This window comes from Lissotriton helveticus, chromosome 5_1, assembly GCF_964261635.1.
Source record: "Lissotriton helveticus chromosome 5_1, aLisHel1.1, whole genome shotgun sequence".
NCBI lineage: Eukaryota > Metazoa > Chordata > Amphibia > Caudata > Salamandridae > Lissotriton > Lissotriton helveticus.
The window spans coordinates 1,678,919,701-1,678,934,160 of record NC_136065.1 but is presented as its reverse complement, the minus strand read 5'-3'; the positions used below and the strand labels follow the sequence as shown (position 1 = coordinate 1,678,934,160).

Sequence of the window (14,460 nt, the reverse complement as noted above, 5' to 3'; positions counted from 1 at the left end):
GTCGTCGAGCTCTCATGTGAAAATTTTTAAAGCTAGTATCCACATTCTCGCTTAGGTTCTGTTCTTTCCATACCTAGGAGTATTATTCGATTACAGTGGAGAGCTCTCCTAGATGGGAAGCTTAGCGAGCTGAACAAATCTGCAGGGTCGATTACCAGCTAGTAGACTGGGCTCCTGGGCACCGGAGGTCATTTTAAAACTGTACAAATCTAAGGCCATCGCAAAAGTTTTATGCGGCAGTGAGGTTTGGGGGTACGTACCCTCTCATAGGTTACAAGTGGTAGAAAACAAGTTTTTGCACCAGATCCTGCGCATTTCCCAAGGTACACCAGCTTGGTCTGTGCATGAAGAGTTAGGGGTTGATTATTTGGTGGGCCAAGTGGCAATTTAACCCATCCTTTGCTGGTTAAAGATATGGACATCCGAAGAGAAGGGTTTAAACCGCCTGATCTTAGCGGACTGTCTGGCCATGGAACACAGTAATAAAATCCCCTGGATACGTTATATAAAGGAATCCTTTCAAGCCATAGAAAGGCCAGACCTTTTTTTCGCACATGTCACTTTAAGCCCGGGGACTTTAATATCACAAAAGACTTACATCATAAATCTGCCACTGCCCAGCGTGAAAATACTGAGCTCAGCAAAGCTACAGTGAGGGCTCATGTATTGTTAAAATCTGTGTTGGGTGTGGAGCCATATCTTTTTGCACTTTCTAGCGCCCAAGATAGATTTTTAATTACACACTTCAGTTTTAATCAACTTCACCATCTTTTAGCCTATTTGCCTGGATTTCTTCCTTCAACTCAAAGATGCCATTGTGGCTACGGTCTCCGATCTCCACAGGACACGCTTCCTTTTGTTTTATTGTGTAAATTGTTCTTAGTGCCTAGAGAACGTTTCCTCCGTCCTTTATTAAAGAGTTTGAAGTTTAGGCAGACCAAAGTGGCACTTTCGTATCTGAAGTTGTTACCAAACTCCCAAACCCTTCACTCAGTGTTATTTATTTTGTAGCCAGCTTATAGATCCAGGCTATCAAGAATAGATTGATCTCTCATTGCTTTGTATTTGAGGTCACTGTTGGCGCATTGGGGTGTATTGCCATAGAGCTGCGTGATTTCACTGGCTTGTCTTGTTTTTGATAAGTCGCAATGTTTTATCGGTATGTAATGATTTTTACATTGTATGACTGTCTTATTGTATCTTTTATGGATTTATTGCCATCTGGATAAAGAACACATTATTATTTACTCCGCAGAGGCACATAGGATGGTTAAGCAAGAAAATGCCTACTTTCTAAAAGTAAAGCAAACACAAGGAGATGATGGACAGAGCGCCGAAATTTTGCAGACACTCAACCCCAGTCACAGATCTGGGTTGAATCCATCATTATTCTTTAGCTCACTTCGCCACCCCACTTCAGACCAAGCCATATGCAAATCAGTCATGACCCTGTTCCTCATAGGAACAGTCCAGCCCGAACTGCCAAGCCAGGTCTTTCCCTGGACCGGAAACAAGCATCCTGGGACCGGTTTTGCGGTAACACCTCTCATCAGCCAGGTTAGCTTGAATCCAGTGGCAAAGTGAGCAAGGGACCCATGTCTGGGCATGCCCTGCCAACTTAGGGCGAACAAAGCAAACACAAGGAGATGATGGATGGAGCGCTGAACCTTTTCAGACACTCAAACTAGAATGGCATGAGGAGCAAAAAAACAATGGATTTAGACCCAGATCTCGGTACTGGGGTGAATGAGGGGTGAATGTTTGACATTGATAAGCATTCTGTCTATCAATTGTTCTTTTTGCATTTGTCACCCAGAGAGGGACGGGTATACCCAGACGTGGGTCCCGTGCTCGCCATGCCGCTAAACTTAAAGTGGCTCCTAGCAAACACCTGCAAAATAAGACTGATATACTTATCATAAGGAATCCTGGAGACCAGAAAGTTACAGATCAGAGGGATGGCCTGGCGGTCTTAGAGAGGGCAAGGACACTTAAAGATAGTTCTGCTTTCTGGAATGTGCTAATTACCCTATTTCATGGATTACCAAAGCCCTCAAAGTCCTATATCTCGGTATCCCAGTCCTGATGAGGTTCCTTCCGATTTAATTATTGGAAACGTTTTCTCTTTGGGCACCCCTGCTCACAAACTAAGAGCTTCCATAGCTGGCTCTCAGTCCCCTCTTGGAGGAAGGCAATAGTGGTCCCAATGTTTTTTTTAAAGGCACTAGAACCCACCCAGCTGCTATTGGCCCATATCCTTGTTGGACAGCACTATCAAGATTTTAGGTAGGGTTTTAGTCTTTAAACTTGAGGACTGGGTAGCAGTGGATCAAATATTGCTGAAAGTACAGCTTGAGTTTTAGCCAGGTGTTGGCACAGTTGAGCAGTGCTTTAACCTCCATCTCATAACTGGGAAATATGTCAGCACCAGCAGAGGATCTATCTATGTGGGTTTAATGGACCTCTCCTGTGCATTTGACACAGTGCTTCGTTCCAAATTATGGCATATTATGAAGAGGATGGGCATTGACTATGCACTAATTGACTGGCTACGTAGAATACACTTGGACATATCAGCTAAGGCCTGTTACATTACCAATGTTGAACTTTCTCCCAGTATCAAATCTACCAGGGGTGTCCGTCAAGGTTGTGTGATGGCACAATTTTTGTGTTTACTGTATATAATGATCTAGAAGAACACCTGTGCAAAGCAGGTAAGTACCTGCCCAAAGTTGGGAATCAGTCGGTGCCACTACTCTTGTACGCAAATGATGTGATTCTAATCATAAGAACTAACATTTTACTTAATGCTTTTAGCTCCTTCATGGAAGATCTGGGTCTAAAAACAAGTCTACAGAAAACATGTGTTATGAGTTGTGGACTAAAGAATTTGAAAACCAAGATGTTCTTAATCAATGGAGATGAGGTAAAGAAAGTGCACAAGTTTACACATTTAGATGTCCAATTTGGCTCTGCATTGAACTGGGATCTCTTGATTAAACATAGGGTATTCCACTTGAAAATGTCTGCTGAGTCAATTTTGTTTTGCATCCAGATTGGGGATAAACTGATTGGAGAAATTATTCTTATTTATAAGAGCAAATGTGTTGGAAGTGGCTGTTTTGTTGAAGGGATTTGGGGGCATACATTCATTGACTAGCTCCAAAGAGACGGGAATACGTTTCTGTGTAGCAGCGGCGGTTTATTCACTTGGGCATGGGAGCATCGCTCTCCTGTCCGACGAGCCTCACAGGAAAAATAAAATGGCAATGAAAAGATTTCATTGCCATTTCATTTTGCCGACATGCTCACTCACTGCACTGCAGCTTCCAGCCTTCCCCGAGCCCAGAGACATGCAGAGTGTACCCTCTGTTGCCGATGGCCAGCAGAGGGCAGGAGCAGTGGCTGGCTGGATGCTTCAAAGTGCGCATATCACTTTGGCCGGCTGTCTTGCGCTCCACCAACCTGTCTTAGACAACTGGATGGAGACCAAACACAGGCCTGCAAAGCCTGTAGGAGCATCCAGAAAGCCCACTTTATCAAATCCTGGTGCTGCTCTTACAGCATGAGAGAAGCACCAGGATTGGTTAAGGGAGTTGGCTCGCCCCATGTTGCAGGAAAGAAGAAGATTGGGACCGGATCGAGGAGCGCAGCCAGGTAAGTGATTTATTATCTCTTTTCTTTTCCTCCTGCCCTCTATTTCCTGCCCCCCAAGTCCCCATAGCTGGCAGCAGCCTCTGCTGTGTAGGGTGTTTGCTGTCCCTCAGTCTTCCTTTACCCCAACGTGCCACCTAGAGTATGGATTGGAGCATCTGGACTATAACATTTAAATAAGCCCTCTACTGCTCTGGTTGAAGGTTTGGGGTATGCCGGAAGCTAGATTATCTCTGACTGTCTATCATTAGACAAGGCGATGGCCATATCATGACTTGTGTATGTGAAGACAGCGTTTATTAAATGTCTTAGGGCTTCCAGAGCTTTTTATAAGCCTGAAAGCATAGGATGAGAAAAAAAGGCCATGGTGAAGGATGCTTTTTTCTAATCGCCAACAAGAGACAATCAAAATGACCTTAGGGCTAGAATTTTTTCTCACTTTTATTTCCAACCCTTAGTATAGATTCCTTTTAACTCAGCTTCATTTTAACATAAGGGAACTACACGGCATGCCAACCCGTGACTGAGATGCAACTGTACACCAAGAGCATTATCCATTTATAAAGAATTGATTTCTAGCTCAAGTTTCCTGATAACACATTATATAAAAACTCTCTACCAACAAAAGCCAATCTGCTTTCTTCAGTTTGAATCGTATACCAGCCACTTTCAATGAGAGCAGACTAAAACATTTGCTAGAATCAAGCTTGTTAGGGATAGGATGTGACAGCCCTTTTCCCAATGAAGGGTGTAATGAATAATCTCTGGGACTAATCTCTAGGGTTTTCAGTTATTAGAAGTTCTTCAGGATGAAATTAACATGGAGTCAGCCTTGCTGCTCCACTGACATAAGGACTTAATAGCAGTTCCATGTCTTTACAGTAAACTTCTGTTGCCCAGAAGCACACTGTGTTTCCTCTATTACCGAAAAATAGCTGAGCGGCAGAGATATAATAGAGCATGTGTTGAATTCTGGGTCTGGCGATGTTGGAGAACGGAACTAGCCACAAAAGGTTTTCTAAAGTTGATAATTACACAGTCCCACAGGATTTTATTTCCTAGTTTTCACACCAGTTGTTCTCTGAATCCAAAGATCCTCAGCAGTTATGAACCCCGTCTACATTCTTTTTGAGCCAATACATAGTCTTGTTCTTGAGCGCGGGATGATCTTCCCTCTGGGAGCTAGCTAGAGTAGGCATGCGCTTTACAATTGCTATGTAAGGAGTACATTCTGGGGGAAGCTAGTGATCAACACAATTAGGTTGACGAAGTAGTCTGCTCCCTTGGCCCACATTGGTACATTGGTCATATGTGTGGGATTGGCCAGGTTATTCCCCAACATCTGTGGCCCTTTGTCTTGAAGTGGGCATTCATAATGTTGACCTCTTTTCTTGGTAACCAGATTGTAGAACACAGATGGAATTACTAGTGCAGGCTTTCTTATTTTCTGAGAAAAATATTTTTTAGACCTTTTTCTATTTTTTTACTTCCAGGTCATTTAGTTTCTCCAGTATTAGGGTGCAAAATTGTTTAACCTGCTCCTCTAAGTTATTTAGACTACTTGAGAAATGATCTTATTCTTGTTTCTAACAATATCAAATCAGAAAGAGATCATGGTTCCTGAGAGTTCTTTTCTTACAGCAGTTTATAAGATACCCCTTCTTCTGACTTTGGCTCTGAACTTGTTTCTCAGCTCCATTTGCCACGGAATTTGCAGATAGCTCCTTCCATTTCCATTTGAGTGGGGTTGACCCCGTTGGAGCAGCAAAAACAACCAAAATACCAGGAGAAGATTGCTGTGCAACACAAGTTGTTACTACTAGCTCAAATGCCAGTTCTTCCCGTATGTCCCCACCCACTGGGAATATTGCTTTTATTAGACCCACAATCAAAGTCAGCAGAAGAACTGGTACCCTCCAAATTGCCACGTGTCCGAACAGCATGAATTTTGAACAGATGACAAAGAGGGCTATATTTTAACAGCGTCAATCGTGCCCTCTGCTAAACATATTTTCAGAGTTCATCAACCCATCACTGAGGACACATAAGTGGGAATAGACTCTTTCATTGGAACTGGAAGGCCCTTATTGTCGACATGACTGCTAGCTTTCTCCCTCCCCATTTTTTTGTAATCGGGCTTGAGAGCAGCAATATACGTGCCAATGATTTAAACATGGTTACATTTTTCAAGCTTAATATTGAGCAGCCAGAGCAAAGAGGAATGGCCCAGCCCAGCAGGGCCGGACTGGGAATCAAAACAGGCCCTGACAAAGAGCTTGGCCAGCCCCCCCTGGGAGCGGCCAAGCTGTTTGCCAGGGCCGGTATCAGTCGATTTTGTTACGGAGGCCGATTTTGCAGCTGTGCAGCAAAAACGGCCCTGTAACAAAAACGGCACCCAGGGGCCCAAAATCGTCCCCATCCTAGCGGCCCACTGGGGAAATGCCCGGTGCCCGCTACGGTCAGTCTGGCCCTGCAGCCCAGCCTCTTCTGGGTTCTTATGGGCACAGACAGGCCTGCTCTTGGCCCTGTCTTTGCTGGGGGCTTCCTACATGTGTCCCCAGCTTTGGGAAAGAACAGAGCTCTAGATACGCTGGGGCTAATGTGCTCCTCCTCCTGCCCCTCCTGTAAGTGCTCGTCCGCTGCAAAACTAAAGGTGGGGGGAGCAAACAGGGGGTGGATGGGGGATTAGGGAAATAATAATAATTTCTAAAAACTCACCTGTTCTGACGCTGCCTGCTGCCTCGGTGCTTCTCTACTCCCGGCAGTCACTGGAGCAAAAAGGACAGGCTCCCTACCCAATCCAGACGCGGATCTTATGCTATACCAAAAATGAGAACAGCGTGGGGATTGGCCTTAGCAGACTGGTCTGATGCTCGCTCAGGCACAGGGAGCCTGCGGCTTTTCTCCAACACAGCTAGGTTGGAAAAACCTAAGAGCATATGTCTGTTTGGCCGGACAAACCAACATGCATACTTTACAGTGCCAAGCCCCACCCAAGAATCCCTGGCTCAGTCAGTCATCGGAAAATAAAATAACAATATTGTTTAGCATTTTATTTTTCGCTGACTGACTCTAGACCAGTGAGGCGACCGCTTTTATGGAGGAGCCAGCCCTGGGTCCTGCACCCTGCCAGCAGAGTTGGTGTTCTGAGCTGCAGAAAAGAACAGAGCGCTATATTCACTGAGGCTACAAAATGCATAATTGATTATAACACTTAAACCTTACATTAAGAGAATGACACTGAAGCGTTGCACCTATTCAATCGAATGGACCCTTCAGAATCATTCGGATGAAGAGGGAAAAGTCCTTGATTTATTGCAAGAGTGAATAAAGTTAGAACACAACTTCCGCCGAAACTAGATAAAGGTTCTATTTTTGTTATTTTTCTGATAATGAAAAAGGACACCAGTAGGCCTTTTAAAGGTGGAGAATGAAGCAGCATTTATTTTCGTTCATTCAAAGGTGTATTACTGTACAGGCAGTCGGAGGCCCAGTTATGTCAAATCGAGGCCTGGTTAAGCTAACTTAAGCACAAGTAAATAAGCATTATTTAAATTAATAAATCAGCTGTAACTTTTTTTATTAATAACATTACATCATTCATTAAACTAGTACACAATGTGTTAATAACTGGCGACCATACTCATATTTTAATGCTGGAAAAGATACCAGCTTAGTCTTTTAGGTAACAGCAGAGGGCAGGGGGGCCCGGTTGGTTGGGGAGGATTTTGAGGGACGATGCAGAGGGAAAAATAAATAAATAATGAATTGTCCCTCGTCATTGTCCGACAGAATCCCCCTCCACCCGGCCCCACCGCCCACGCTGTTACCTGCACGGACTACGGCTGTTCAGGATCAACAACTTTAATACAAAGATTATTCCATAAAATGTATTGCTTCACTTTTTATACGGGTCTAATTTATTTGGAAATTTTATTATATTGTTACAGATTGTAATGATTTCATCTAACTTTACAATAAATATTTTACTTATAATTACCTCATCAATATGCTAATCAGTTCTCATGTTGACAGGTTGAGAGCTCCACTTGCCATGGGTACAGACTGGCACTGAATAGGACACACACAGTTGGATAGGATATTGGTTTGGGACATGGATATTTGGAAATGTGATAACACCATTATTTGAGTTGGGGTGAAGAGCGTGGAGGTGGGCGAAAGTTAAAATTGTATAATTTTTAGCCTTAAAGGCACAAGCCTAAATAGTCCATTACAGTGAAGTTGGGGTTGCAAGGGAGGTGTTGGGAGTCACAGACCATTTGCCACCTGATTATAGAGATACAGGCACTTAAGGACAGTTGTTGGTTATTAACACTATTATTCCTTCTATCTGCAAGAGGCGATCAGGGCATTGATGGGGCTACTGTGAGTACTGGTTGGATTTTTAACACATGTACCCTTCTCTGTCTTTAAACAGCTGTGGAAAGACGAAGCCTTGTTAAACTTTTTAAAAAAGGCCAACAACGTGCCCAGGTAAATACGTGCCCAGGTAAATATTTCTGAATTCTCAGGCATTCAGTACGATGGTTGTGTCAGGATGTCTTGAAAGCCAGACAACTACAATTGCCTGCTTCCAACCTTGCTAACTATGAATAGCAAAAGTTACTGTCTGTAGTAATTCAAGCACTTTGAACCCACAGATCTCTTTGAAACCAACTGGGGTAATTGCAGCACACTGCAGGTAGCCTGGATTCTGTCCCATCAACAGTTTAAAAAAATGGTGCTACATCAAACCAGAGCACACAGAAAATCCCATGTCTGTATGCCTGACCATGCGCACATGATGGCCAATTTGTGCCTCCACCAATAGTTCTAAAAATGTAAAGTCAGTTTGAGGTGTGTCTGTTGGCTGTAGCTGATTTGGGGCGATGGAGCGTGAATGCAGGACTAGAGAGGAGTCATTGGAGTTAAAGTATGTCTGCTCTGCACATGGGTAACTTGTCCTTACTTCACCTGGCTCAGCTCAAGTCTCTGCTTCTTTGAAACGCATTAGAAAGAATTGAATGTGCTCAAAGATTTTCAGCTTTGACCACTGTCGGCATAAGGCTCTCAATCTGATACTCAAACAATATTGTGTAGAGAAGGAATCTGGTGCGGTACCATCTGCCCAGATATCTCAGAAATGTGAACATATTTTAGAAATTCGAGGAAACCGTTCCTTTTATTCATTTTGGGACTAAAGCGTTTGAATTTTGAAGTAAGAGATGTGGAAATCTATTGGATATTAAAGAAGTCCTTGATACATTTTCTGCCAGGTACCTTCTGTCCCACACAATACGTTATGAAAAATCTAGAAATGTTGCTGGAGCAATTTGTGCCTGGCAATGACTTAAAAACAATTTGTGTGATTGATTTGAAATCTCAAAATACATTGCGCGTCCAAATTGTGTGGCTTATCCTCTTTTGTACAACAGTCTAGGGAAACAGACCTGTAGCGAAATCTCCTGGCTAATTTGGAAAAATATTGAAATCGCATCTAAGTTTTGGTTGGATAACTACATGAAACTGTTAGAGCTTTTAGCTCACCCTCTCCAAATGAAAGGTTACAAGGATGATCATCTTCGAGAAAGCCAAGGCCTCAAACGAAGTTCTAGTCAAAATAAAATTCAGGAATCACTGAGAATGCAGCTCTCTGATGATGCATAAATGCTGCCAATTACGGTGTTTTTGTTGATTGGGCTTTTTTAACAGGTTAAATGAGAGGAATTGACTGACTTCACCTCCATGGCTTCACAATGGGTAGACTGGCACAGGGAACTGGAGTAGGGATGCAGTCTGTCACATCTATGGCGAATATTTATGGATCTCCAGAATAAAGGGGTGGAGATAGCGGGACAGGGCATCATGAAGTAAATTGGCTGCAATGAGGAAAGCATACAAAACCCAGAATGCTAGGTCCTTTACCGCATACAGATGTCCAATGACAGGTACTTTAGTGCACCTATTTCCCACCTACTCTCAGTAGATAAAAATGTAAGGGAACACATGGTTTTATCAGGTGCAGGAATGCACCTGGTAAAATTGGCTCTGTAACCTGTCCCAGTAGTTTCGGGTGTGAGTATTCTGGGTCACTCAGAATTGGCTAGAACTCTGAATGACATCGAATGAGTGCCACTTGCTGGATGGGATCATAGAATTGACTGAATAATACAAATGTATATCCTTTAAGACTTAATGGATCAGGGAATTGACTCAGGGATTATGAGCCTTTCATCTGTAGTCTTGGATAAATGTAATATGTGTTTTGGTGCTCAGAGCTCGTCACCTCTGGATTGGATTTATTTTTTATTGACAGAGGAAAGCTGTGAATGACATTTCTAGGGTGGGACGGCTCAGGTCTGAAGAGCAGAAGAGCTTGTTGTGCATGCTTGAGCTCACATGGATGTTAGCATTTCTGAGATTGTGACCCAGGTACCCTATTAGTTCTTATTTTTTCCTTTTTTACCCCTTCTACCCCCCAGATTGGGAGAGCCCAAAGACTATGGCGGCGTCGTCTCCTTCCTCTGCTCTCCTGATGCCTCCTACATCACCGGAGAGACCATTGTAGTTGCTGGGGGAAGCATCTCTCGACTCTAAACATCAACATGTATTTCCAGAGTTGTTGTAATCACTGCTCCGAAATTCTGAGATACCATGATTGAGAAAGAGTATATATGACCAACATCTCTTGAACACTGGCCAGACTGCCGCAAAATCATCACAATCTGGTTATATCTCTGAAAGGCTGGTGGGACCTGCAGCAGTGGGAGTCAGATGATGGGCTCAGCCTGATATGTAAATGCTTCTGTCTCACGGACCATCCGCCTAAGGGGGAATGATGTACTTTCTTAAAGATAATATTTGTTTTGTTTTGTTTACTGTTGAATGTTAAAAAAAAATGACAAGAGACGTGTCAACGTAGACAAATGAATTTATATTACTGAGGAAATAAATTAAAAGATGTCTCATTTTACCAAGTGAACACTTAGTCACTGATATAATTCATTGGACAGCAACATTTCATTTGTTTGATAAACTGGAGTAGGTCTTCTGGTCAAAATATTAAATTACCTTTGTCTTGTGGGTGCTATTATCAAGGCCCTGCGATAAAATTATCGCTGCTTTAGCATCCGTTTTCTGGCAAAAAGCGGCGATACTTTTATTGCACTATCAGCAATGACTCGCTAGCGCGTGTTCCGATGCCTCTGCGCCCTCAACGCCCAGCTTTGCAACGTTAATGACATGCAAAGTGGGCGTAACTGACTAAAATAACATGGGAAATGTTGCTAACAGACATTTCTCCTATTATCATGCTGCAGGCCAACCTGCATAGCGATGATAAAAGTAGCGCTAACTGCACTTATTGCAGGTTTCATTACACCTGCTTTTAAACTGACTAAACCATTATAGCCTAAAGGTGGCAGATTATAAGGATAAGACCACCCTACCCTATCTACAAGGATTTGCCTATTGCTGTGCGTTTATCACTGTATTTCTAGTGATAATCGCACATTTTGCAGCTATCGCTGGATTTTTTATCGCATCGGAAAATAGCGTTGCTGATAGCACGCTATCTCTGTGATAAAATCCAGCGATAGCCGGCAATAATTATCTTAGCGCTAAGCGCGCTTAGCGATAATTATCAACGGCTGTTGCTGATATGCCCCTAACTGTGTTGAAGATAGACGGACATTTGCTGCAGGTTAAATTACAAAGAATGCTCAACTTGATTTTAGAGAATCTTTATCTTTTGAAAAAACAACTAAGGTGTCATTTAGTAAAGGGAGGTGTGCCACAAAACTTCCCACCCAACATACTGGGGTTTTCCCCTGTTCTGATAAACTTTTTTCAACACAAGTCCTCACACCGACATGAAACAGTGAAATACAAAATGTCTGTGATGTGCAGGTTGTGTTGTGGTATTTTCTGCCCAAATATACCCTGACACGTGGAACGTCGGAACGCCCATCTCAAGTCTTGCGACATTCACTCTGCATGGTAGATGAGGCTCTGCCATCAGAAACCAGGCGGTTGCCTACTTCTCAATGAGGTGGGAAAATAAGGGGTTGAGTGGAGTAGACACTTTGACAATTTAGAGAGGTTCGGCTGCTCCCCCAAACCAGCTCTATAACTGCTTGACCCCTTTACCCTTCAAGGCATTCACTGATTGATGCAGCATAAATCCTAACTTGAATAAACTGAAACTACACAAATTGTAGTTATTGTTAGTATTTTCACATTCGGCCACACAAAGTATCAGTTTATTACACTGCTTACAAGTGCTCGTATTCATCAACCTGTTACTCTAGCTCAATATTCTCTGCCAAGCTCCAAACTAGTATCAGGAAACACATATTTCCTCAGGAAGGGTTAAGCCTATCAACCTGTCTTACGGGCTCTTTAAAAGGTGCTTCTACCGTCTCTTTTTCTATCAATGCACAAAACTTGAGCTAATGTTTCTCTTACAGCAGGAGTAAAGTACGCTAAACCTAAATACACTAATTTAACCACACGAAAAAGGAGAATTTTGAATGATTTACAACAAGATCCGAGCATAACATTTCAACCTGCAGACAAAGGGGGAGCACTTGTAATGATGAACACGTCTTTCTACACTCACAAAGTGAATGAGCATGTTAAAAATATCGATACATACATTCCTTTAGAACAAGATCTAACCAAAGATTTCACCAAAACCTTGAAAACCTTGGTTAACAAAGCTGAAGGGGCAGGAATCATTGATTCTAACACAAGTAAATACCTATTGACTTCCAATCCACAGATTCCGCATATGTACATGCTCCCTAAAATTCATAAACATGCCAGTAATCCACCATGTCGCCCCATCGTGGCAGGATGTGGGTCGATTCACGAACCAACAGGTCGGTTCATAGATTTCCACCTGCAACCATTGGTACAACAGTGGCATACCTATGTGAAGGACACAACGGACTGTTTACATAAATTGGAAAACATACGCCATTTGGTTACTCATTCCACAATTTTTTGTACCATTGACGTAGTGGCGTTATACCCGTCCATTGCACATGATGAAGGGATTGAAGCAATAGAGTGGCGCTTACTACAATCAGATATGGACAAAGATATGGGAGTGTTCATGTTGGAGTTACTCCACTTTTCGTTGTACCATAGCTACTTTCAGTGGCAGGATCAATTTTATCTTCAGCGCACTGGAACATCCATGGGCTTTCCCGGTGCTCTGTCATATGCAAATACATTCATGGCACATTTTGAGGATACTCATATCTTAAATGACTCCATTTGGCAGAATAATGTTATCTTGCTAGTGAGGTTCATAGATGACATTCTATTATTGTGGAAAGGTGATATGGAAACATTAACGAGGTGCATTCTTGAATTGAATGCTAAGAATCCTCGGATTCAATTTACCCATAAAATAACCTTAGACAAAATTCAATTCCTGGACATTGAAATTTACAAAACTTTTGATAGTTTTGAAACCACTGTGTACCGCAAGCCTACTGATGTGAATAATGCACTCCATTATTCAAGTGCTCATACCAAATCCTTGAAGGATCATTTACCAGTATCTCAATTAACACGTATTAAGAGAATCATGTCTGATCCAAGCAGAAGCATAGAACTAACCGAACAATAATTAGTTCGATATAAATCACAAGGTTATCTGGAAGCCATCTTGGATAACGCAAGACAAAATGTTGCCACAAAAACAAGATCCACATTACTTCAAAAAGTGGAGAAACCACCGAATAAACGGATGGTTTTTGTTTTAAAGCAATCTACACAAGCTGCAAGAATCAAGAACATTGTCCGTAAAAGATGGGAGATTATCCTACAAGAATCAGACTTTGCTGGTCTTTTAAAGGCTTTCCTTTATTTGCTCATAATCGGGCCAAAAATCTAAGAGAACCTTTGAAGAAGAAACCAACTCTTGAACCTAAAGCCTTCAAAGGCATGCAAAAATGCTGGAATTGTGGGCAATGTGGCAATGTCATCACTGGTAAGTCTTTTGCACATCTCAAAACGGGCCAAATGATTTCCTTAAAACATATATCCAATTGTAATACAGCTGGAGTAATATATGCAATTAGATGCCCTTGTGGGTTAGTTTACGTGGGTAGGACATCCCGTAAAATTAAAACTTGCATCATTGAGCACAAAAGTGCCATTCGGAACAAGCATTTGTCTTCCAGTTTATCGGCACATTGGATCAGGGCTACACACATCATTCCTCAAATAAGATTCACGATTTTGGAGGTTGTGGAGGCGGCAGTAGGCAAGGGTTATCATACCATGATTTCAAGAAGAGAAACGACTTGGATAAAAAGTCTGGGTACTATGAATCCAGGGGGTCTTAATGATCAGTATGAAATGTTATGCTTTGTTTAGTTTGATATATTTCTTACACATTGTTTTATCTCTACATAGTCATCAACATATTGTGTCTTATATTTGATATAAGTGGGTTACATACGTTAATAAGTATCATCTTATGTAAGGGGTTTTGCACATGAGTTGATTCCCCCTGTTAAGGACCGATGCATTTTTGCATGTCACAATAATTTATCAATAGTAAGAATAATCATTAATGATATTAGTCTTCATTCATGCTCTAGTACAGAATGGTACATTCCTGAACATAGGGGGGTTATTTATACATCCCACTAAGAAGAGTAGTTTCATCGTACATAATTTCATCGGTAATTATTCATCAACTGGAAGCGCATACACTATGCCGATTCATCTTTCTAGGTCTCATTGCACGGACGGTGGTTATCCGTTTCTACATCATTTACATGCCGC

The 14,460-nt window shown here is 42.2% G+C and overlaps 1 protein-coding gene across 1 annotated transcript in view; it reads left to right on the top strand.

The window, feature by feature from the left end:
• LOC144753773 (dehydrogenase/reductase SDR family member 4-like) overlaps positions 1–10,853 on the top strand; it is a 362,846-nt gene extending 351,993 nt beyond the window's left edge. The window contains exons 8-9 of the mRNA XM_078641349.1: positions 8,093–8,148; positions 10,137–10,853. Coding sequence (XP_078497475.1) covers positions 8,093–8,148; positions 10,137–10,251 — 171 coding nt within the window. The 3' untranslated portion in view covers positions 10,252–10,853. The remainder of the gene's footprint in view (positions 1–8,092; positions 8,149–10,136) is intronic.
• The last annotated feature ends 3,607 nt before the right edge of the window (positions 10,854–14,460 follow it).